The 23,729-nt window shown below is 36.1% G+C and overlaps 1 protein-coding gene across 5 annotated transcripts in view; it reads left to right on the top strand.

The window, feature by feature from the left end:
• Nucleotides 1-23,729, top strand: part of HMCN1 (hemicentin 1) — a 508,722-nt gene that overhangs the window by 435,863 nt on the left and 49,130 nt on the right. For all 5 annotated transcript variants that reach the window (XM_061187531.1, XM_061187534.1, XM_061187532.1 and 2 more), the window contains 11 exons: nt 2,350-2,619; nt 3,536-3,706; nt 3,840-4,010; nt 11,805-11,975; nt 12,149-12,319; nt 12,905-13,075; nt 13,244-13,414; nt 16,250-16,399; nt 16,690-16,827; nt 18,001-18,122; nt 18,763-19,000. In XM_061187531.1, coding sequence (XP_061043514.1) covers nt 2,350-2,619; nt 3,536-3,706; nt 3,840-4,010; nt 11,805-11,975; nt 12,149-12,319; nt 12,905-13,075; nt 13,244-13,414; nt 16,250-16,399; nt 16,690-16,827; nt 18,001-18,122; nt 18,763-19,000 — 1,944 coding nt within the window. The remainder of the gene's footprint in view (nt 1-2,349; nt 2,620-3,535; nt 3,707-3,839; nt 4,011-11,804; nt 11,976-12,148; nt 12,320-12,904; nt 13,076-13,243; nt 13,415-16,249; nt 16,400-16,689; nt 16,828-18,000; nt 18,123-18,762; nt 19,001-23,729) is intronic.

Below are 23,729 nucleotides of genomic sequence, written 5' to 3'. Positions count from 1 at the left end.
AGATGTTCATATGGGATCTTATTGTTGAATTAATTTATAGCCTTATGTGCAGTTGGAAATGTTCCAATGGGGAATCTAAATTAAGATTCTAAGTTTTATTTAACACTTTCTTTGGCCATAATGAATAAATGAACTTGTCTGTTCATAGTATTATGTTGTTATTTAGTGTTGCGTGATTAGTCTGAGGCATTTACTTTATTCAGCAACAGTTTATTGAATACATAATGTAATCTGAACACTGGGAGAGAAGGAAAAGCACCAGCCCTGAAAGTTCCTGGAGTGATGTTAATGTAAACATCAAGTAAGAAGGCAATTGTATAGGATGATGTGGGCATATATATGAATAATACATTAATAACACTCACTGAGGGATTCAAACCTCATATGAAATAATTACTTTTGTAAAAGACAACATGTCAGTGGTACCTTTACATAAAATACTAGCATAGTAATATCACAATAAAACACATTTTACTTCTATGTTTGTTTTATGTTCCATCATTCCAGATACATTTCCTGGTCTATAATGTGCAGCCACTGCCTTGAATTATATGATTGCATTAACTCTCACTGAGCAAATCATTCCACCATTCAATTCAGTCTCACTAAAACACCACTGTCATCCCGACATACTATATCAAGAATAAACACACTCCCCTTTGCTTACCTATTCAAACATAAACCCTTCTGATTTTCTTATAAGATTTTAACCAAATGTTTAAAACCTGCATGCTACTGCTCTCCTGGGTGAATCATCCTTTCAAAACTAAACCCATCTCTATGCTATTTCCTTCTCTCCAGGGAGCCTCCTTTCTGCTATCTGTAATCTTACTCATTTTTAAAAATCCAGTCCAAGCTTCTTCTCCATGAAGTCTTTCATATTCTATCCTGACACTGTAGACCAGTATAAAGATAAACATTCTGTCAGCAGCTTTTTGCAGTTCCTTTTACATTCTTTCCAACAACTTTATTTGAACAGCTATCATCCAGTATAGATACTGTTAACCTCTTCCTCCTTCTTGAAACTCCCTTTGGTTGCCAGGATACCATTTTCTCCTGAGTTTCTTCAAGGAAGAAACTCAATTACAGGCTCATTTTCTGTCCATTTCTTAAATAATGATGTTGTAATAGTTTATGTCTTTGGATCTCTTCCTCTGATTTTAGAGTCACTTCTGAAGCAATCTTATCCACTCATGAAAGACTCACAAATCTATATTTCTAGCCCATATCTCTGTTCTGAGCTCTGGATATGAATATCCAACTGTGGTCTAGACATCTCCATTTGAATGTCCTACAGATATCTCAAGCTCAGCAGTTCTACATGGATGCAAATTATCATTCCTTACTCCCTCCCAACAAATCTGTTCTTTCTCCTATGTTCTACTGGATTGCCCAAAGATATACTATATTGCCCAAATCAAAACCCTGTAGTCATCAATTCCTCCCTTTATGCCATACCATTCAATGGCTAAGTTCTATCACTCCCACCTTCTTAATAATTCTTGAATATTTTCCTTTTCCTCTTCATTTCCAGTGACATGCTTTTGTATGATCTATTGAGTCACTATTGTTTATGCTCCCAGATTACCACACATTTACCTATTGTATACTAAATTCTATTCTACCTATTCTATTAACAAATTCTACAGGTATATTATAGCACAGCTCAATAATGGGTTATTTGTCTGTCTTATAAGTGGACTGTTAGCTCCTTGAGACTAGAAATTATATCTGTGCCCCCAGCATCTAGCACAATGCCTGGCAAAAAGTAGGTTCTTAATATATGTTTATTAAAGAATGATGACCACTGGTGAAAGAATAAGTTGACAATGACTCCCTACCTCAAAAATAATGTAAGGGAAAGAATTGAATGTTCACCATGTAAAACACAGACAAAAGCAACGATAATAACAACAACAGTACTAATAATATTGTGTGCTTACCTTGTTAACAATAACAATAGTACTAATAATATTGTGTGCTTACTTTGTTGAAGAGCTGTGCTTACATCATCTTAGTCGAGTCAAACAAAATCCTGTGAACTAGGGACCATTTTTAAGGACACAGTGATTCAAAAAGGTAGTAAAGAGCAGAGACAAAATTTGAATCCAGAAAAGCATGACTGCAGGGCCCATGCTCTAGGCTAGACTGCTTGGGGATTTTAAATTTTTGCCATTTACTAAATAAAACATTCTATCAATAGCCATTACAACCTTAATAGTTGAGAAGCTACAGTGTATTAAAAAATCAGCCTAACTTTTTTTCAAAATAATGTTACTATATAATATGGCTTAAAATGTTCATATAATTCCCCAAAAGCTAAGAAATACTATGTGCTTTTTTCCATAGGTCCTCCTGTTATCACTCTTGAGCCAATAGAAACTATTATTAATGCTGGTGGCAAAGTCGTCTTGAATTGTCAGGCAACTGGAGAGCCTCATCCAACCATTACATGGTCCCGTCAAGGGCACTCTATCCCCTGGGATGAGCGAATTAATGTGTTGTCCAACAACTCATTATATATCACCGCTGCTCGGAAAGAAGATACATCCGAATATGAATGTGTTGCTCGAAACTTGATGGGTTCTGTCCTTGTCCGAGTGCCTGTCATCGTCCAGGGTGAGTGTGATTCGTTCACCCTGGGATATTCATGTTAAACAGCACCTGGAGTGATCCAAATCATAAAAATCATTAAGCATCTTAGTCCAAGTTTCCTCTACCTTTAAGATACTCCTAGGGCTTCCCTGGTTGCGCAGTGGTTGAGAGTCCGCCTGCCAATGCAGGGGACACGGGTTCGAGCCCTGGTCTGGGAAGATCCCACATGCCGCCGAGCAACTGGGCCCGTGAGCCACAACTACGGAGCCTGCGCGTCTGGAGCCTGTGCTCCGCAACAAGAGAGGCCGCGATAGTGAGAGGCCCGCGCACCGCGATGAAGAGTGGCCCCCGCTTGCCGCAACTGGAGAAAGCCCTCGTGCAGAAACGAAGACCCAACACAGCCATAAATAAAATTAATTAATTAATTAATTAATTAATTTTTTTTAAAAATAGTAACTTTTTTTTAAAAAAAAAGATACTTCTAGATTATAGGGCTAGGACAAAAATCACATCACAGACTGAAAGGACTGAAACAATACAGATGAGAGTTGCAAAATACCAAGTTAATAATTCAAAATCCAGAACTGAATTTTGTATTCAAAACTAGGTTAAATTTATTCTCAAAACTCAATGCATATTTTTGCTTTAAAGAATGACTTCTTTCCAAAAGGTAAATAGCATATAAATTTCTTGGTCGCTGACTCTTTCAACAGCCATGTCCAGATGAGTCAGGACTGGAGCTGGGAAGAAACTCTAGTTAACAGTTTGAAGTTCTTCTCTCATGCTTAGGTTTTAATTTTACAGTAAAGAAGAGCTTCCATAAACAATCTCTCAGCCTTCATAGGTTCAGCGCTAGACGCAGTGCATATCTTAAATGAAATCTGACTTACAATTTTTTTACTTACAAAAACAGAGACCAAGTACAATGTTTTACTTGCAGTTCATGGTGGCTTTTCCCAGTGGTCAACCTGGAGATCCTGCAGTGTCACCTGTGGAAAAGGCATCCAAAAGAGGAGTCGTGTGTGCAACAACCCCTCTCCAGCCAATGGTGGGAAGCCTTGCCAGGGATTGGATTCAGAAATGCGGAACTGTCAACATAAGCTGTGTCCAGGTAAACCTCTTTATTCACCGGACAGGCACGTGTTCAGTAGATACTCATTTCTGTTCCCTAACTATGGCTTGTCTCACTATTAGTTCTTTCAACTGAAATATATCTAATGGTGTAATGTGTCACCTTTGGATAGTGGATGGTAACTGGTCAGAGTGGAGCCCTTGGGAAGAATGCACAAGGAGCTGCGGACATGGCAACCGAACCAGGACCAGAACTTGCAATAATCCATCAGCTCAACATGGTGGGCAACCATGTGAAGGGAATGCTGTGGAAATAATCATGTGCAACATTAGACCTTGCCCAGGTGAGAATCCACCAATAAGCAAAACTTGCATCTTTCTAACTCCTACAGAGGAGTTATAATTACCTTTTCTTCTTTATTGTGAAGAGATGTTATGGCCTCAACCCTTGAACATATTCATTTTCTGTGTTCTTAGTCCTGTCTCATGGATGAACTTGTGAAGGTATGACATTAATCAGTGTTACATCAAATACCTGATATAACTGAACATGATAAAAGGCTCTAAACTGTGGTATATTTTTAATCATGTAGATTTAATCAAATTAATGGAATTTTAGAGATTATGAGGACCTTAGATAACAGCTAATCCAGTCATTCATTTTCACATGAAATAAATGAAGCCTAGAGAGGTTAAAGACCTGCCCAGAAACACACAGCTGGTGAGGAGTAAAATAATATTAGCTACCATTCACTAAATACCTGTCATGTGCTAGGAACCATGCTCAGTACTTTATCTACATGTTGTTTTTGACTTTGTGAAACAACGCTACAACATAGGTATTCTAGGGTCCTAGGTATCTTCACTGTTAAGAATCTTTGCTGCAGGCAGTTTTGCTGCACAACTAAACAGACCATAAGACAATTTTGCTGTAAAAGATAAAATAATAAAGATAAAATAAAAGAGGGACATTTAAAAGGATATAATTAAGATGAAAAATTAAAAACAAAATTTTTAAAACATTTTGTCATGAAAAATGAAAATACAGAAAATATTTGAATACATTTAAAATGTGTGTAAATTCATGTTATAGTTGTATTGGGGTATGTCTTAGAAAACGATGATACTTCCTTTCTCAAAGTTTATCATTAAGGATTCAGGATCTTATGTTGGACATAAATTCTTTTTGATATACAAAAAATCTGCTGTAAGTCTTTTCAGATATCCCTGAACTTAAAATGAACAGACAAGGGACGCTGCTATTTCTTATCAATATATGTAACATACATAACTGGTCATACATATCTGGACTACATTTAAATGTTCCATCACATTCTCAGTCCTTATATTTCACCAAATCATCTAAGCCAGATTTTGTCCCAGATACCAAAATTCTGGCTACATAATGTTCTCCACTATCAAATAGCAAAAATTTTCACCATTTTCAGGAAACTTACCAGGAAGCATATAACCGTTTCCTTTTGCGGGGATAAGAGGAGCTTGATTCTTTTGCCTCCAACTTCTAATATTGTGGGATAGATTTGATAAAGACAGCTTAGAGAGCAATCTGTAGTATCTGAATTAGCTAAAGAATCGATAATTAATGCTCTTGAAGACCGTTATGAATTACTAGCCGCCACTTTTATATTTGCCATAGCTTGGTAAACTTTTGCGTTTGACAGGTGAGAGGGATGATTGTGCTTACCAAAGGATTTGCAAACTGATATATTATCATTTTAGTATAGTATGCGATCTGGCTTTACACTCTCTTGTTTCACATTTCCAGTAAGTTTTCTTATCACCGTATTTTCTATCAAGTCATTATACATAGCTGTTATCATCCACTATTTTAAGACCCTCACATCTGCTCGTCACTGTAGTGACCATTACGAGGCCTAAGATGTATATAATATAAAAATGGGAGCACTGAGTCAATGGAGAAATGAAACCACTGTCAACTAGTTGAAACCAAACTGTCAAACCTGTCGATCATTGTTTTATCTTTCACAGCAAAATTGCCTTACAGCCAATTAGTTGGTGGCAAAAATGTTTGGGGCAAATATTCTTACAGTGAATATACTGGGTGTGGTATATTAGGGCTCTTTCAGGTTAAAGTGACAGAAATCAAACTTAAATACTAAGCTTACATAGAAAATTCTACTTTCAGGTATGATGGAATCCAGGGATTTGGCTAATGTTTTTACTAACATGTTTTCCATCTCTCATCTCTGCTTTCTTTTCTTTGGCTTTATTCTCCATTAAACTCTTTCCATGTGGTGGGAAATATGACTTCCGGCAGCTGGCTCACAGCGGCCTTATAATCTAAGGCCTCAGAGGAAAAAAGTTCCTCTCTCTCTCTCATTTGTATCAGCCTCTGAGAAAGAACCCTGTTTGATTTTGTTTGGGTCCCAGGCTCACCTCTGAACTCAGGGAGTCCAGGAGAAGGATACTGCTCAGAGCCAGCTTGGGCTACTTGCCCACCATGTATCAAGAGGGGCAGGGTTTCTTGTTTGACAGCCTGAAAGAAATCATATGGAATAGAAGAGTGGCTGTTCATTCATTAATTCATTCTTTTAATCATTCATTAATTCATTCTTTTAATCATTCATTCATCCAACAGATACTTATTGAGCACCATTCTAACTGCTGGAATTAGAATATCATTCAGATATTGATAAGCATACAGGACAAACTCAAAGAGTTGAAGTGATAGAGCATAATTGGGAGAGCCACCTTAGCTGAGATGGTCTAAAAGAGGGATATTGACAAACAAAAATGAGATAGTTACCCTCTGCATTGGATATTGCATTCTATTGTACAGAAAAGGAAACTAAGATTCAGAAAATATATGATAATTAATTCATTGAGATTACATACCTACTAAAAAGTGAATTAAGGATTTGAACCCAGGTCTGTCTGATTCCCAAGCCAATTTGCTTAGATCCTGGCTATCTTGATTTGCAGTTCAGAACTTCTATTACATTACAAAAATTAAATAACTGTTATGAAATCTTAAAATAAACCAAAAGCCAAGTTTTTTTAATCTTGAAAAATTAGAAATCTAATTATAATAGAATAATATATCAAAGCAAAAAGAACCAGAAATACTGGATTAGAGCAATCTTTGTACAGTTTGTCAGCTATGATATCTAATGTCTATATAATGAAAAGCTAAATGATATTAGTAAATGTCATAAAACAAAAGTCAGGATTTTTTTCTCTTCATGTTGAGTAACTATTGGCTTACTGCTGTTTTGCTCACTTTTCTACTGGCTTACTGTTCTTCAGACTTTCTTTGGTTATCTCCCAGCCTCTATATTGATTGAATTTAGCTGTAATTTTGGTATATTGTCAGTGGTGTTCTGGATCTTGCCACTGAGAGCATGTATCTCTTCCCACTGAGAGTTTAGTGACATCATATTAGTAGGTACATATTGACCATAGTGGGAGTGTTTCGCACCACAAATATTGCAGATGCTATAAATCAGAGTTTCCCTCCCTACTCCCAGAGAGCTGGTTGTTAAACATTTATCAGTATACCACTGCAAAATGGGCAAATAGCTAAAGATAGTCTTTTTCATCCAGGGGGGTATGTCAGCATCTTAGGGACTGAAGAGATTTTCTTTTTATACATTGTTGGATCCAACTTGCTAATATTTTGTTGAGAATTTTTACATCTACGTTCATGAGAGATATTGGCCTGTAATTTCCTTTTCTTATAATGTCTTTGTCTGGTTTTGGTATTAGGGTAACGCTGGTCTCATAGAATGAGTTAGGAAGTAGTCTCTCTGCTTCTATCCTCTGAAAGAAAGGTAGAGAATTGGTATAATTTTTTCCACAAACATTTGGTAAAATTCAACAGTGAACCCATCTGGTACTGGTATTTTCTGTTTTGGAAGGTTATTAATTATTAGTTCAATTTCTTTAATAGATGCCCCCTCTTTTATTTCTGATATTAATAATTTGTATTCTCTCTCTCTTTTTTTCTTGGTTAGCCTGGCTAGAGGCTTATTGATTTTATTGATCTTTTCAAAGAACTGGCTTTGGGTTTCATTGATTTTTATCTATTGATTTCCTATTTTCATTTTCACTGATTTCTACTCTAATTGTTACTATTTCTTTTACTTTGGATTTAATTTGCTCTTCTTTTTTAGTTTCCTAACATAGAAATGTAGATAATTTATTTTGATCTTCTTTTCTAATATATGCATTCAATGCTATGAACTTCCCTCTAAACATTACTTTTGCTGCATCCCACAAATTTTGATAACTTGTGTTTTCATTTTCATTTAATTCAAAATATTTTTAATATCTCTTGAGATTTCTTCTTTGACCTAGGTATTATTTAGGAGTTTGGAGTGTTGTTTAGTCTCCACATATTTGGGGATTTTGCAGCTATCTTTCTGTTATTGATTTCTAGCTTGATTCCATCGTGATCTGAGAGCAGACGTTATATGATTTCTATTCTTTTAAATTTGTTAAAGTGTATTTTATGGCTCAGAATGTGTTCTACCTTGGCGAATGTTCCATGTGAGCCTGAGAAGAATGTTTATTCTGCAGTTGTTGGATGAAATAGTATATAGATGTCAACTACATCCAGTTGATTGATGTTGTTCTTGAGTTCAATCATTTCCTTACTGATTTCCTACCTGCTGGATCTGTCCATTTCTGATAGAGGAGTATTGGAGTCTCCGTCTATTATGGTGGATTCATCCATTTCTCTTTGCAGTTCTGTTAGTTTTTGCCTCACATCATTTAATGAGATTTTCTTTTAGTAAAAATTTGTGCTTAATCAAACTTATAGAAAAGTTGCAAGAATAGTACAAGGAACTTCTGTATACCCCTACCCAGATTCACCTATTGTGTATATTTCCTAAAACAAGAACATTCTCTTTTATAAACAGTTATCAAAATCAAGAAATTTAACATTCATACAATACTAATTAAGTCTTATTACCTAATCCACCGTTCACATTCAAATTTTATTAGTTGTCCCAGTCGTATATGCCTCATAACTCTTTTTCCCACTGCAAGATCTAGTCCAGGATCACACTTGCGTTTATGCATCAAGTCTCTTTAGTCCCTTTCAACTGGAACAATTCCTTAGTCACTTTTTACCTTTTATGGCCTTGCTATTTTTTAAGTATACAGGTTAATCATTTTGTAAAAGAGTTTCCATTTAGATGTGTCTGATATTTCTTCTTGATTAGATTCAGGTTTTGCATTTTGGCAGAAACATCACAGAAATGGTTTTGTGTCCTTCTCAGTGCATCATATGAGATAGCGCATGATGTCAGAATTTGTCCCAAGCTGATGATGTTAACTTTTTTCACTTGTTTAAGGTGGTGTCTTCCACTGTGTAGTTACTATTTTTACCTTTGTAACTAATAAGTATTTTGTAGGGAAACTTTAAGACTTCATAAACATCTTGTTTCTTATCAATCTTTTATCTACTAGTTTTAGCATCTACTTATGATTTATTTTTGTTTTAAATCAGTTATTGCTATGATCTTACAAAACATTTATAACTCCATCATATCGTCTACATCTATTATTGGCTTTCTTTTTTTTTTTTATTCCTTTTTTTTTTTTTTTTTTTTTTTTGCTCTTTGGCCATGCCATGCGCCATGTGGGATCATAGTACCCCATCAGGGATCCAACCCACACCCTCTGCATTGGAAGCACAGAATCTTAACCACTAGAAAGCCAGGGAAGTCCCCTACTGGCTTTCTATTGTAAGAAAGAATTTTCTTTCTCTTTCTCCTTTTTTTTCAGTTATATCAGTAAGAACTCAAATATCATTTCATTCAGTGGTTTATAATGCACTACTGTCTTCATTTATTGTGATGCACAAATTGTCCTAGATTTGGTTAGTGGAGATCCCTTGAGGAATCCTAGCTTCAGTGTCCTCTTGATATGTCCCCATGATTTCATGAACGCTTCGACTTTCTGGTATGACTTGATATTTTAGGCCTATCTTGTCCTCCCCCAGTTAGAAGATATTTCTAAACTGACAATCCTCCCTCTAAAAAAGATGGGTATCTTCTGGGGTAGGCCATCCTGCTGCCATTTGAGTCAATCATAAAAAATATATTGTTACAGATTACTTAAAGAATGAGCTTTTTTTAAGTGTTATTCTGAAAATCGTTGAGAACTTTGAGTGAAGAATAGCAGTACTAGCTCAGAGCTCACACTCATGTAATACTGTGTGTCTTACACTGCTCAAGGACTTTTCATCTATCAACTCATTATTCCTCATGCCCATCCTAATAAGGTAGGTTCTTTGCTTATCCACATATGGCAGATGGTGAAACTAGGCGCACAGAAGCCAAGTAACTTGTCAAGGATCGTACAGCTAGTAAGGGCAGAGTGGTTATTCAGACCCAGGGCATCTGCTCCAGAATCCCTGCTCATAAGCACCGTGCTCTCCTACCTTTCCAGAATCAGAACTGCAACATAGTATAACAACCAACTCATCTATTATATTTTACTTTTTTTTTCAATGTACTAATTCCTCCATAGCTGTTTTCTTTTGTATTATATTATTTAGATACCATGATGTTTTATGCCTTCTCTGGTTTATATTGTCTTTCCTCTTTTTTCTTGCTATCGTTCCACTCACATAAAAGAAACATTTCAACTCTACCACATTTTATGCCATGAAATTTAATTTTGGTTAGGGTTTTCTGTATTGATTTAAAAAAATTAAAAGGATCTTAAGCTGGAAACCTCTATTCATATATAATAGAAACTACACAGATAATAAATGAATAAATGTCACCTAATTGTAGTCCTCCAAAAATTGCATGTATCATAAGTCTTTATATTGTAAGAGATAAAGACTTTTGTTAACCAACAGCCTTGAAAATAGAACATATTAAAATAATTGGAATGGCAGAATTTTGAAATCCCATAGTCCATATATAAGAACCATGAGCATCAGTAATCTGAATTAATAAAGAAGTAGTCTTGAGTAATACTTGCCATTTAATTAAAGGCTTTCTTCTTTCCTTTTATGTTTAGTCAAATAATTTTTATTACAGATTCTTGTCAGCTGAAATAAATTTGTGTGACTGTGTCTAAAAAGTATAAGAATATGTAGTCAATTCAACTAGAAAACAGTTAATTAAAAGAAAATTCAAGATGTGTTTTAAAATATTTTCTAAACAAAGCAACCAAATGATAATTCCATTCCTTGTTTTTCAACTTATTCTTATAGATTGTGTTAAGAGCATATTTAGACAAGACCTTATGGCCCTATGGTTCATATCTTGGTTAAACTGGGTGACCACAACAACAAACTTTTTGAGCCCTACATCTAGAAAATACCCCTCAACAAAACTATGACCTGATACTGACTTATACATAAGAGAAACCATAATGTTGATTCTCAGCCCCTGCAGCTGGCAGGAAACATAATGTTGTTCCAGTCTTGTGGTCAGATGGTGTAATATGTTAGTTACTAAAAGGAAGGCCTTAATATCATTCCTTGGAAGCTACTGGTCAATTTTTACTGTTGTTTAGGAAGCAGGTGAGTGTGTTATTTAGAACTCTTAATTCATGAATATTACGTAATGGGGAAAAATTTTCAAAGAGTTACAACTGTGTAAATCATCATGTTGTTGAAAGGTCCAAGTACCTTTTAAGTGTGAAGCTGAATCAGGCTTAAAGATGTGGCCTTGCAGTCTGGGGTCCAAGTTATCATTATGGAGACATTTGTATTGCCCATAACCGCATCTAGATTTGTTATACAGCTTTGCTTCTTCGCTTCTGGTCCCTTCCACTTTCCCCAGAGCTTAGAGTACAAATACTTAGCTAGGGTTAAAAGCTCAGATTTTATTTGCATATAGTAGTTTGCTTAAATTTAATTTTAATAAAATAACCCCTTTGAATAATTTAAAGTATTTATTTTGGCATTAGGTAGCCTTCTGAATTTTCTGATAGACACTAATTCTCATGAAAATCTAACCAGGATGGGAAAGGAAGAACATCATTTGTTATGTTTCCTTTGGTTCAATTTCAATTATTTTAGATTCTGGGCTAATTTAACTCATTACTGAGTTATTTATTTGTATAATTTTGGTTTTTAACAAACATGGTTCTGTGACTTGAAACTCTGTCTCTTGGGATGTTTGCAGTTCATGGAGCATGGAGTACTTGGCAGCCTTGGGGTACATGCAGCATAAGTTGTGGGAAGGGTACCCAAACAAGAACAAGACTGTGCAATAACCCACCACCATCGTTTGATGGATCCTACTGTGATGGAGCAGAAACACAGATGCAAGTTTGCCATGAAAGACACTGTCCAGGTAAGATAAATACAATGTTTGTACCCTTAATAAATTAACATCTATCTCTGTTCTAGGGAACATTTCAATAAGAATCAGTGTCAATAAGAACACCACTCAACCTATCAATGCCCAGAGTTTAACTTGATCATTTTTAAGTATTAACAGAGCACATATGTTTTTCTTTAACCCAGTTGATGGCAAGTGGGCCACTTGGACCAGTTGGAGTACCTGCACTGTGTCCTGTGGAGGAGGCGCCAGACAACGAACAAGGGACTGCTCTGATCCTGTTCCCCAGTATGGAGGCAACAAATGTGAAGGGAGTGATGTGCAGAGTGATTTTTGCAATAGTGACTCTTGTCCAAGTGAGTGTTGGAAATAGTGAGTCAACATTATACTTTCTTAAGTTTCATTATGGACTAAAGTCCGTAAAGTTATAATATAGTCTGTTACTTGATTTGTCTACCTCTGGTTTAGGATATCAAATGTTGCATGGTTTCTGTTTTGTCTAATACCATAGATGCCGCTGATTTATATGGGCAGGGGCTAGGTCACCCTTCCACGCTAACTGGTAATGATGTTGATTCTTTTATGGAGGCAGGCAGGTGGCTCTCTGCCTTAATTTAGTCACCAAGCTAGAATTTTAGACCATAGCAGTATTTGAATTCACTGTATCCTGAATGTTATAGCTTGACTCCTCAGAGATCTTTTCTCATTCCTATCCTCCAGCTCCTGGAAAACTCTAAGGCTCAGTAAATGTAGGTTAAATGGAATTGCACAGTCACTGGAATGTATTCTGTTTCTAGTCAAACCAACAACCAAACCACCTGCCTTTGGAATTTGCTTATTTATAGATTTGTGTGTTTCTTTTCAGTTCCTGGAGAGAGTCTTTCCATATTTTTTGGATGAATGTCATTCTTTAGCACTTCTCCAATGGTTCTGTGTTGTAGCTCATGGTAACTGGAGTCCTTGGAGTGGCTGGGGAATGTGCAGCCGGACGTGTAATGGGGGGCAGATGCGGCGGTACCGCACATGTGATAACCCTCGTCCCTCCAATGGAGGAAGAGCTTGTGGGGGCCCAGACTCCCAGATCCAGAGATGCAACACTGACATATGTCCTGGTGAGCTTCCCGACTCCTGGCAGTAGAACAAGTAAAGCATTTCATTAGTGCTCATTGTAGTAGCCCATCATTTCAGATCTTAAAATGGAAGTTGTATAGGCAGAGTTACCCTAAGTGTAGGTTTTAAAACCTATTTGTTAATATCAACCATTCCATTCTTGTTCACAGTGGATGGAAGTTGGGGAAACTGGCATAGTTGGAGCTGGTGTTCTGCCTCTTGTGGAGGAGGTGAAAAGACTCGAAAACGGCAGTGTAACAATCCGGTACCATCCAAAAGTGGTCGCCCCTGCCTAGGAGATGCTACTCAGGTATCCAGATGCAATATACAAGCATGCCCAGGTAAGCAACTAAGTTAGACTTTGGCAGGACCACATTTACAGACTTTCCACAAATTAAAGAAAGGTGTCACTCTGAGCCCTCAAATTACAAAACAGTGCCAACTCTGGGAGGAAGAAATAGGAAAAGTGCACTTTTTTCCCCCTCATTGGTGCAGCTCTACACCAAAGCTCATGCTGGGTTTTAGTCTCTGATTGCCCTCTTCCAGGCTCCCTTGTAAAAGGAAATAATCTGCACAGCCGTATAGTAGTCCTGGGCTTGAGAGGTAAAAGGACGTGGAAGAGTGGGAAAGCCAGGCTGAGATTCCAGGCGGAAAAATGAGGGTGGGGTAGAAACTGAATATCTAATAGAAATACACAATTGGAGGCTGTTCTTTCACAGATGGAAATATGGAGAACATGAGTGTAGACAGTAAAATAGGGCAAATTCAGCTCAAGGAAAAAGATTAGGGGGAGTTCAACTACCATAATTCAAGTGAGTCATGCAACATGGCTAGATATTGTAAGTGATGCAAAAATTCAGAAGGAACAAAGTCAGAATTCTAGAACTCATGGACCTTAAAAAGAGTTTACTGGAGTCCCAAGAAATGGTAGATAATACTAACGGTACTTATCTCAAAGGACAGGCTTCCTAAGTGCTATAAGACCAAAAAGAATATTTTCACATTGTTGAAATATTGAGATACCGTTGGACTTTCCAAAGGTTTCAGGTTGCCTTAGAAATAAAATATCCCTGAAAATCCAGAAGGCCCATTTGGCAGAGTGAGAGAAAGGAGTTACATGAAAAGATTTATAGGATGTAGGCATGCTGAAAGGGCAAATATCTATCAGTCAGATGTTCACCATATCTTCTTAACATGTCACTGATTACCAAGGATGTTGAGGCTCTAATGTGTAGGCATGGTGATAGGTCTCATTTCAGCTGAGACATTTTGTAGCTCAACCTCTCTTGGTATCAGGGCCCCGGTGACAGAAGGAAGTCCAAATAGGCAGACAATTTGGATTACAGGGTCTGGCAGAGAGTTTGAAGGATCCCAACTAGGTAGACAGAACTAGGAGATGTCTGTCAAGCACTGGGATTCAAGTTCCTCTGTGAGACTAGAGAATCAAGGTCAAAATGGGAGGCCATGCTCCTTAGTGATGATCCAGAGAACTAAGTAAATTAGTGATCCTTCTACCCTTCTCTCGCCCTGCTTAGGACTAAGGATAAGAACAAATGTAGCCGACCAGGTCCTGACTGGCCTTCCTGTGTACTTTCCTGCATCATCTTGCTGCATGGTTCCCATCACTCACTAAGCTCGCTACTCTTGGCTTCTCAGATGTGACAAGCCACCACCTCCCAAAAGGGTGACACATGCTGTTTCCTCTGCACGGAAAGCCCTGTTCCTGCCTTCCTTGACTTAGCTAAGACCTTAACTTTCTTCAGATCTTCAATCTATTTTTACCTCCTTCTCAGACTTCCCTGAGTAGTAGATATCCTATTCATTAAGATATACATTTCATTTTTACATTTATTTGTGGAATTCTAATTAATGTTTATCTCCCCTATTCAGACATAAGTGCTATGAAGGCAGGCTTCATGTCTTTTTTATTTTCTTTCTTACCATTGTATCCTCAGTACTTGATGAACAAATGAATATAATGCAGAACATGAAGGGTGAATCAATGTGAAAAAAATGTTTCCTCTCACTAGTAAAATAATGCAAATTAAAATGGTGAAACACTTTACCTATTGACTTTTCTCAGACTGAATACAATTGTATTTCTCCCCAGTATATAATACATGATAACAATACCTGAACCACCTAGCGATTGTTTTAAAATATATTCAATTAAAAGGCATTAAATAATGAATATTTTTAAATTTAACTGTTAGCCTCTTCCCAGTACGTTTCCCTCTCTTGTCAAAGCATGTACTCCTTAACCACCAGTTCTGTGTTAGTAACTAATAATTTTGTTGAACAATGGAAAGAAGGCATAAAATTACTGTAGAGTTACTTTTAAAAGATTGTATGATTGTTTTTCAACATAATTGTCTTGGTATGGATTTTGCAACAATGTTAAAAGTACAATATTCTTCTCAAATTTTTCTCAAGTTAAACATTTTCCAATATATTTGTAATATGAAGAGCTTGGTAAGCCCTTGATCTGAAACTCAAGACTGAACAATAACCCTTAGATACTTCACATTTATGTTGACAGTGACCTGTCACAAGACTTTGGAGCTGTTTTGTTGGCGATCCCTCCTTTCCCCTCCGTGTTCTCTTGAAGGAAGCGATAGATGAAAGAATATGTGTTTTGATGACAAGCAGATCTGTGTTCATATCCTCACTCTACTGCCTCTTAGCTGGGTAATCGTGGGAAGAGTCACTTGATTTCTCTGAAATTCATTTTCCTAGTCTGCAAACTGTGGCTATTTAAAACTACCTTATAGGATGTTTGCTGGAATTTAAAGAGTTAATGTGTATTAAGTGCTTACTGTAGCACGCATGACATGCTCAATAAACTCTCATTATTATCATCATTTCATCACCATCACCAAACACATACTTTATTTTGGCTTTGGGACCGGGTGCCGAATGAATTCTTTGGATTGTGAAATAATACTATGATGTGCGTAGATTGGAAGGATCCTAGATTTATATGGGTTGATGAGTGTTACATGAGAGTAGAATGTTTTGAAAGCTTATTTATTTCACTCTTAAATTCAGATGTCATATGATCTTTTAAATGTTTGAGAGAAGACTTGGAGCATCTTTGAATACTGGCTTTCTTTTCTCCCATGTAATGTTGATGAAATTGTTTCCTTATCCAAGAATGTTTTTTCTTCCTGCAATAGGTGGGCCCCAGCGAGCCAGAGGAAGTGTTATTGGAAGTATTAATGATGTCGAATTTGGAATTGCTTTCCTTAACGCCACGGTAACAGATAGCCCAAACTCTGATACCAGAATAATACATGCCAGAATTACCAATGTACCTCGCAGTCTCGGTAAGTCTCTTTGCTTACAAAAGTTGTTAATAAGCCTCTTTTTAAAAACATATATTTTTCTTTTTCATCTATTATTAAAATTTCTAGAGGATGCTACTACTACATGATCAGTATAATAGTCCTTAGTTTTTTACCAGTGGTAAACACTTAAAGACACATGAGATACTGATATTTATTTTGTTGTTATTCAAGTTTATTTAGGATTCATCCTTTTGAATAACATGCTATGAATAATAATAATGGACTGTAAATATTTTGCTCTGATATCTCATTTATCCCTTTTTCTCTAGGTCCAGCAATGAGAAAGATAATTTCCATTCTAAATCCCATTTATTGGACAACAGCAAAGGAAATAGGAGAAGCAGTCAATGGCTTTACCCTCACCAATGCGGTCTTCAAGAGAGAAACCCAAGTGGAATTTGCAACTGGTTAGTACCAGCTGAACTTACTATTCTATTACTATTTAAGAATATGATTGCTTTAAATGTTGATGGTTAAGAAAAATACATTATATGTTCCCACAGAGAATAATTTCAAAGTTTTGTTGCCATCTTAGCATAAATGATATAAAAGCAAGTTTATATTTTCCTATAAACTTTTACTGACGTGGGTCTATAAGAGGCCATGTGTTTTCAAATAGTATAGTGATTTTTATAGTCTAAAAGCTTTTTTTTCCTCATCTTTCCTGTATCTGTTCTCTTTAAATCCTTAGAGAGGGTTTTGAAGGCCAAACAGAGCAGGAAGATGAGCCATTGCTAATATTAATTAAAGGCTTTTGTCTATGAACCTGAGAGTCAATTAGGATATCTTATAGGGATTCTTTAATCAAAAAAACGGAAATAAAAACAAGCAAATCTAAACACTTTTCGCTTTATCCTTAGTCTTAATGGATACGTATTAGCAATTCATGGCCCTTTCCAAGGGTCTACAGCTTTTTATAGACCTCCATTTCTAGCATCTTTGAAGGTGGTCAGCTCAGCAGCAGTGATCTTTAAGAAAGAAGGGCTGAGGGAGGGCATAGCTTTAATCAGCCCAGAAGACATGTGGGTCTCTGTATGGCAATCCACTTACGAAGATGCCCCTTTGCCACTTTTCTTTAAGCATTTTTGAAATATTTATTTATTTGGCTGCGCCAGGTCTTAGTTGTGGCACATGGGATATCCCGCACGTGGCAATGAAGATCCCCTTTGCAACTTCTTAAAGCATCCGAAAGAACGAAGCCCTGGGGCCAGACTTGTGGCTATTGCCAGTCTGCCTGGTCAAGCTTTCTGTCCCTTCTCACAGGCAAGCGATCCATTTTTGTAGAACTGCCTTTCTCTTGCTTGTGAGTTAAAAGTGTGGAATCCTTCACCTAATCATAGGCTACATTTTTGCCACATAAAAAGAGATTTTAGAATCAACTTAATTCAATCAACCTAAGTCTTTAATTTGGGGACTAAGTGCTAATTTAATTCTCTTATGATCTGTGTTTAATCAAGTTTGAAGTACAATAACATAGCTGAACTGGTATATAAAGTAAATCTGCTCTGTGCTTACACAAACCATATATATATATATATATATATATATTGCTATTGAAATGAACGAATTCTAATTCCTAGGAGAAATCTTGCGGATGACTCACGTTGCCCGGGGCTTGGATCCCGATGGAGCTTTGCTGGTAGATATCGTTGTGAGTGGCTATGTCCTGCAGCTGCAATCACCTGCTGAAGTCACTGTGAAGGTAAAATGCTAGGATAACTTGCCTTCGCTGTTTATTGGAGTAACAATAAGAGTAGGAGTTAAAGATCATAACAAGAGTGCAGAAAACTTGTGTAGTTTCCCTTGTTCACTTTGGGGAGTAAATGTCTAAACCACTGAAGTTAGGAATGGCTATCTGGTCTTTGTTTAAAAATCTTTAGGGACAAGTCTTTATAAGCTCTTAGTAGTTTTATTACCCTGCTTATCAGGACCAAGATCACAGCTTTGTTGATTTAAGCCATTTGTTTAACTTTCTGTAGACAAAGAGAATAGTAATTCTTGCATAAAAGTTTTTGTAGACCATCCCTAGAAGTATTCCAGAAATTAAAGAATGGTAACAATCACCCTTTCACATTTTTCCTTTTTTTTGACCTACAACTGAGTCCCTTATTAAACTATAACTTATGACACTAAAATTATGAAACTAAGGTATTTACAATTAAAAGGTTCAAATTTTAGTTCCTGAACACTACTGTACAATTACAATTTTATTTAGAATTATATATTTTTATCCCCTAAGCCTTTTTTTTTTTTTTTAAATCTCATTCTACATCTCATAGTACCCTCAAGAAAAAAAATAGGATGAGCCATGCTAATCCTCAAATCTATACTGTCCTTCTTAGGATTACACAGAGGACTACATTCAAACAGGTCCTGGGCAGCTGTATGCCTACTCAACCCGGCTGTTCACCGTTGATGGCATCAGCGTCCCATACACATGGAACCACACTGTTTTCTATGATGAGGCACAGGGAAGAATGCCTTTCTTGGTAGAAACACTTCATGCATCCTCTGTGGAATCTGACTACGACCACTTAGAAGAGACATTGGGTTTTAAAATCCATGCTTCAATTTCCAAAGGTAATTTGGTTCAGGGAAAGCACAGCTCTTTAAGCTATGCAGTCCTTTCTAAATGGGTAAAGGAATCGCATTGATGCCATTCACAATAAGGATATTAAGGTATAGACTTAACACGATAACATGTTTTGCATGTGTGTTGCCCATGTTTTGTAGGTAAAGTCCTGTGGTAAGGCCAATCCCACTGGCATTCTAGTACATTTAGTTTACTAATAGGCATCTTCATATGGCATAGTGGAGTTGGTACCGTTCTAGCCTATGTACACAGAGAGGTTTAAAAATATATCCTCTGTCAACGATTTTTCTTTGGGTAATAAAGTCCATTTGTTCTTGTTCTGAATCTTATATTTGACAAGAATTTTTTTAATTCCTGAAGCATGATGTAAAGGTGTATCTTAACCTAAACTAGCCAAAAAAGTTTCCATATTTTAAAAGCAGCTTTTAAAAACCAGGAGGCAATCATTTCAGCTGTCATTTATTGTTCTTGGAAATTATAACTTTTGAACTGCTTTCCCTTGATCTCAGCAGTCTCCCTATGCTGTGTGGTGCTTTGATGTGTCTATACGCTGAGATTTCCTTTTCAGTTGTAAGAGGCAACACGACAATTAGCATTCCACATCCCACGGGGTTTTGATGCTAGGAGATACTTGCATGTGGTTATGTTATAGGCACTAACTGTTTGAATGACTTTAGCTTTGAACTTTAGGCTCCCATGAGACACTTCAAATGATTCAGAGTGGCCTGGTGAATGTATGTGTTTTGCTTTGTGCTGGCTTTCCTAAAATAGATGCAAGTAGATTTTAACCATCATTTTGCTTATCATGCTCAGCACATACACTTAAAATTCATTTTCACTGTTTACTCTTGCTTTCATCAGTTGTGCATGTGACTGTTTTCTTCTTCAACATCTATCAATCAGAACTGCTTCATCAAATTTGAGGTCATAGTAATGTAGGAGTATATTCACATTTTTTTGAGCTAATCACAGATTCATGAAGCCTCATAGCCAGTAGAGCCCGTAGCCCTACACCTTCTCCATCCACATGTTGTCACCACCACCTCATTTTACTGTTGTCATGCATGTTAAGGTAACTTGGACAAAAGAAAAGAGCCACTGGAATGAAGAATTATGTTTTCTTTTCCCCAATAATACTTACTTTTCAAATTTAACCTCTGTTTCTACTTTTTCCAGTACTCCATATAATTTTTAAAAAGATAACTTAGCACAAGACTTTAGTTAAAAATGAATCTATATCATCTGGGACCAGAGACATTAAAGTGATTTTTGAAAAGTCATGTACACTCTCTACCCAGTCATGTAAGTCCTCTAAACCTGAAACTGCTTGAAGGTCTTTATGGTTTAAGGGTGTTGGGGGACTTGGGTCCCACAATAGAAGGAAACACTATAGGACATTTAAAACCCCTTACTATCCTTGGATGCTATGATTCTATGAATTACATCTGATGTAGGTGTCCACTGGTTGTTGGTATTGTTCCTGTGAGTTGCAAGAATTTTGTACCTGCAATTTCTTTGACCACCAGGGAGCAAGCTTGCATTCTTAGTTGCTTGACCAGCATGTTCTTTCTCTTTGTTGGGTCTAAACTAGACCTATGGTTACAGTGCAATTAGAATTGCAGAGAGCTTGATGAAAGTTCAGATTTCTAGGTACAAAGATTTTAGTTTAGCTAGTCTAAGGTAGGGCCTTGGAGTCTGTATTTTTAACACAGCCACTAAATGATTCTATAGTAACCGGTCTTTACTCTGGCATTTGGAAACTACTAGTCAAGACAATTCACAAATATAGAAATTTTAAAAAATTATATGAATTTATATCTTTAAAATTAAATGATTTTCAAAATACAGTTATAAAACATATTTATATTATTTTTACAAATTAATCAGAAGAAGATATCAGAAACAATAAAGGAAAAGAAATTTAACTACAAATAAAATTTTTAAAGCTTCCTCATGGGAGAAAAACAAAATATATAGTTTTTCTTTGTGTATATTTAAACTTACTTGCATTACATATTATGGACAACTATGATTACCCTTAATATATATAAGAACCTTAAAAATCAATAAGAAAAAGGCAAATACCCCAATAGAAAAATATGTAGTCTGTGAACAGGAAATTCACAAAGGAAGAAATAATAATGACAAAATGAATGTGAAAAACTGTACCTCATTAATAAGCAAAGAAATGTAAATTAAAACAATGACGTTCCGTTTTCCAGTTATCATTGTCAGAGATTAAAATATAGGATAACCACTCAGTATTGGAGGGGTATAGGAAACAAATACCCTCCTACACTGCCAGCAGAGATTGTAGATTTATTTGACATTTCTGGAAAACAGTATGTATCAGTAGCCTCTCAAATGTTCACATCTTTTTAGTTATCTCATTCTAGGAGTCTGCCCTAAGAAAAGCACAGAAATGGCCAAGAATAAATGTCCTGAAAGAGGTAAATATGTAAATGATGGCACAGATGTATGATAAACTCTTAAACTAAATATTCCTTCAAAAGTACTCTAATGATTGCTTATTTATTCATTTAAAAATATTTATTGAGTACCTACTGTATACCACATACTGCTCTAGGTATTGACAATATAGCTATAAACAAGTGACAAAGGAGAATGTACATGACATAACAATCATTGAAAAATAGTACACAATATGATCCAAACCTGGGTTGCCCACATCACAGTGATTGTAAGGAAACCTTTATACTGGTTAAAAACACAGATTCCCAGGCTTCTTCCTTGGCAATTCTGACTGGGGTAGGACCAAAGGGATCTATATTTTTAATAAGCTCTCCAAGAGATTTTACGATCAGTAAAGTTTGGCAACTATTAGTCTGTAAAGGATACTAACTTAATTTTTTGAAGTATATACTGATAAAAGTGACTGCAAGGAAAAGCACCAAAATCCTGGCAGTAGTTTGTTCCAAGTGACAAGGTTACAGGGAATTTTATACTTTTTAAAGTTTCTACAATTATACATTACTGTAACACAAACAAATATTTTGTATTGTCTCCCTACTATGTCAAAAACTAAATCATAATAAAATTCAAAATAACATGATTTAATTACAACAGAAAGAATAAATAAAAGGAAAATAGTTGTTAACAAAATATTATGTATTTCAATATGAAAATCTTTAGACATTACTACACTGGAAGTTAAGAGAGAAGTATTTACATGGCTGAACCAATATTTAGAGCCCCAGTGTGATTTTTTTAAAAAACATTGAGTAATTCTTGGTAATGTTCTGAATAAAACAATGTACAATCAACCATCCATTTATATGACAGTTGCATTTCTGGAAAGTTCATTGTATATTTTAATCACACAAAAAAACCGTTTAATATATGGAAGATGGGTTCTAGCCTTAGATAATTACAAACAGCTTTCTCGCTTCCACGACAATCTTTCAGGGCAAGGGACACATCTTCATCTTGCATTGTTATCCCACACATTGCAATATTTAAAACCTTCCCCAGGGTCTTCCCCACCCCTAAATTTAAATAGGCTTCCCTATTAAATCATGTCATCATCATGACAAACAAAGTCTCTCCCAAAAACCTTCCCAGATGCCACCCCATGGAAGATATCTCCCCATTTAGAACCAGAAATCTAAAGCTTCTATCAGATAATAATTTACATTTATGTTGCACATTTTTCCACAACTATGTCCCCAACACAGTGCTGTACACAACATACTGGCTGCATTAAGGAATGTTTGAATAGTAAATAAAAATGAAGCATGAATTATAATCACCACCTGAATTGTATTCTTGAGTTCAGTGGTTGAAAGTCACACAGCCTTGCATCTAAATCCTTGCTCCAGATTATATTAGCACTTTGACTTTAAGCAGTTTACATGTCCTCAGTCTCAGATTCTTCATCTGAAAATTGGTTATGATGGGAGTAGGGCAGTTCTGAGGTTTAAATGAAATACAGCACATGAAGCTCACAGTACTGTATGACACTCAACAATCATTTAGCAACATGCTCTGGACGTTTCTATCCCATCCATGCTGTCCCCATTCCCTTGAAGGTGCAGGAAGGCTTGGATGCTCTCAGGGTCATTTTTACACTCAGGGTGGAAATGGATCATGAACCTCTCTGCTTTCGCTTCATGGTTTAAAGCAATTTGATTGCCTAGAAATAGCAAGTAGGGCTCTAGCTTTCTAGTCGAGGAAATATTTTCATTGGAGTGTGTTTCTTCCACCCTCCAAATATATAAATGTACAGAAGAGTTTTGAACAGTTTCGTGTTCTCAGCAGGGCTTAAATAATATTGTAATTGAGACTCTCCAAAGTAGAATGAATCTGAAAAATTAATGAATGCCCAGACTCCCTCTATGAAGAGCACCTAAAACAATAATAAAAATAAACAGTTTCATGCATTTAGAATCGAAGGAAAATCTAAGATAATTTCTAAGAGATTGACTATGAACTGAACATAAAATTTCCCTTGAGAGAAATCTACTATACCTGTTATATCAATGATTGTCTTTTAAGGTGTGTGTATATGTGTGTGTGTGTGTGAGATTACTTTGTTAACTTGAAAAATGTTTCATTTAAGTTTTTGCATCTCAATAATGTTTGAAAAATATTTGCTAAACTACTTACACCAGTCAAAACAGAGTTACTTTCCAAGGAGATTCCCTAACCTATTTATTCTTGTTAATATTTTTTTTTCTGACATCTAACTTAAATCTA

Source organism: Eubalaena glacialis, chromosome 3, assembly GCF_028564815.1.
Source record: "Eubalaena glacialis isolate mEubGla1 chromosome 3, mEubGla1.1.hap2.+ XY, whole genome shotgun sequence".
NCBI classification, from domain to species: Eukaryota; Metazoa; Chordata; class Mammalia; order Artiodactyla; family Balaenidae; genus Eubalaena; species Eubalaena glacialis.
This window is presented reverse-complemented; position numbering and strand designations above follow the sequence as displayed.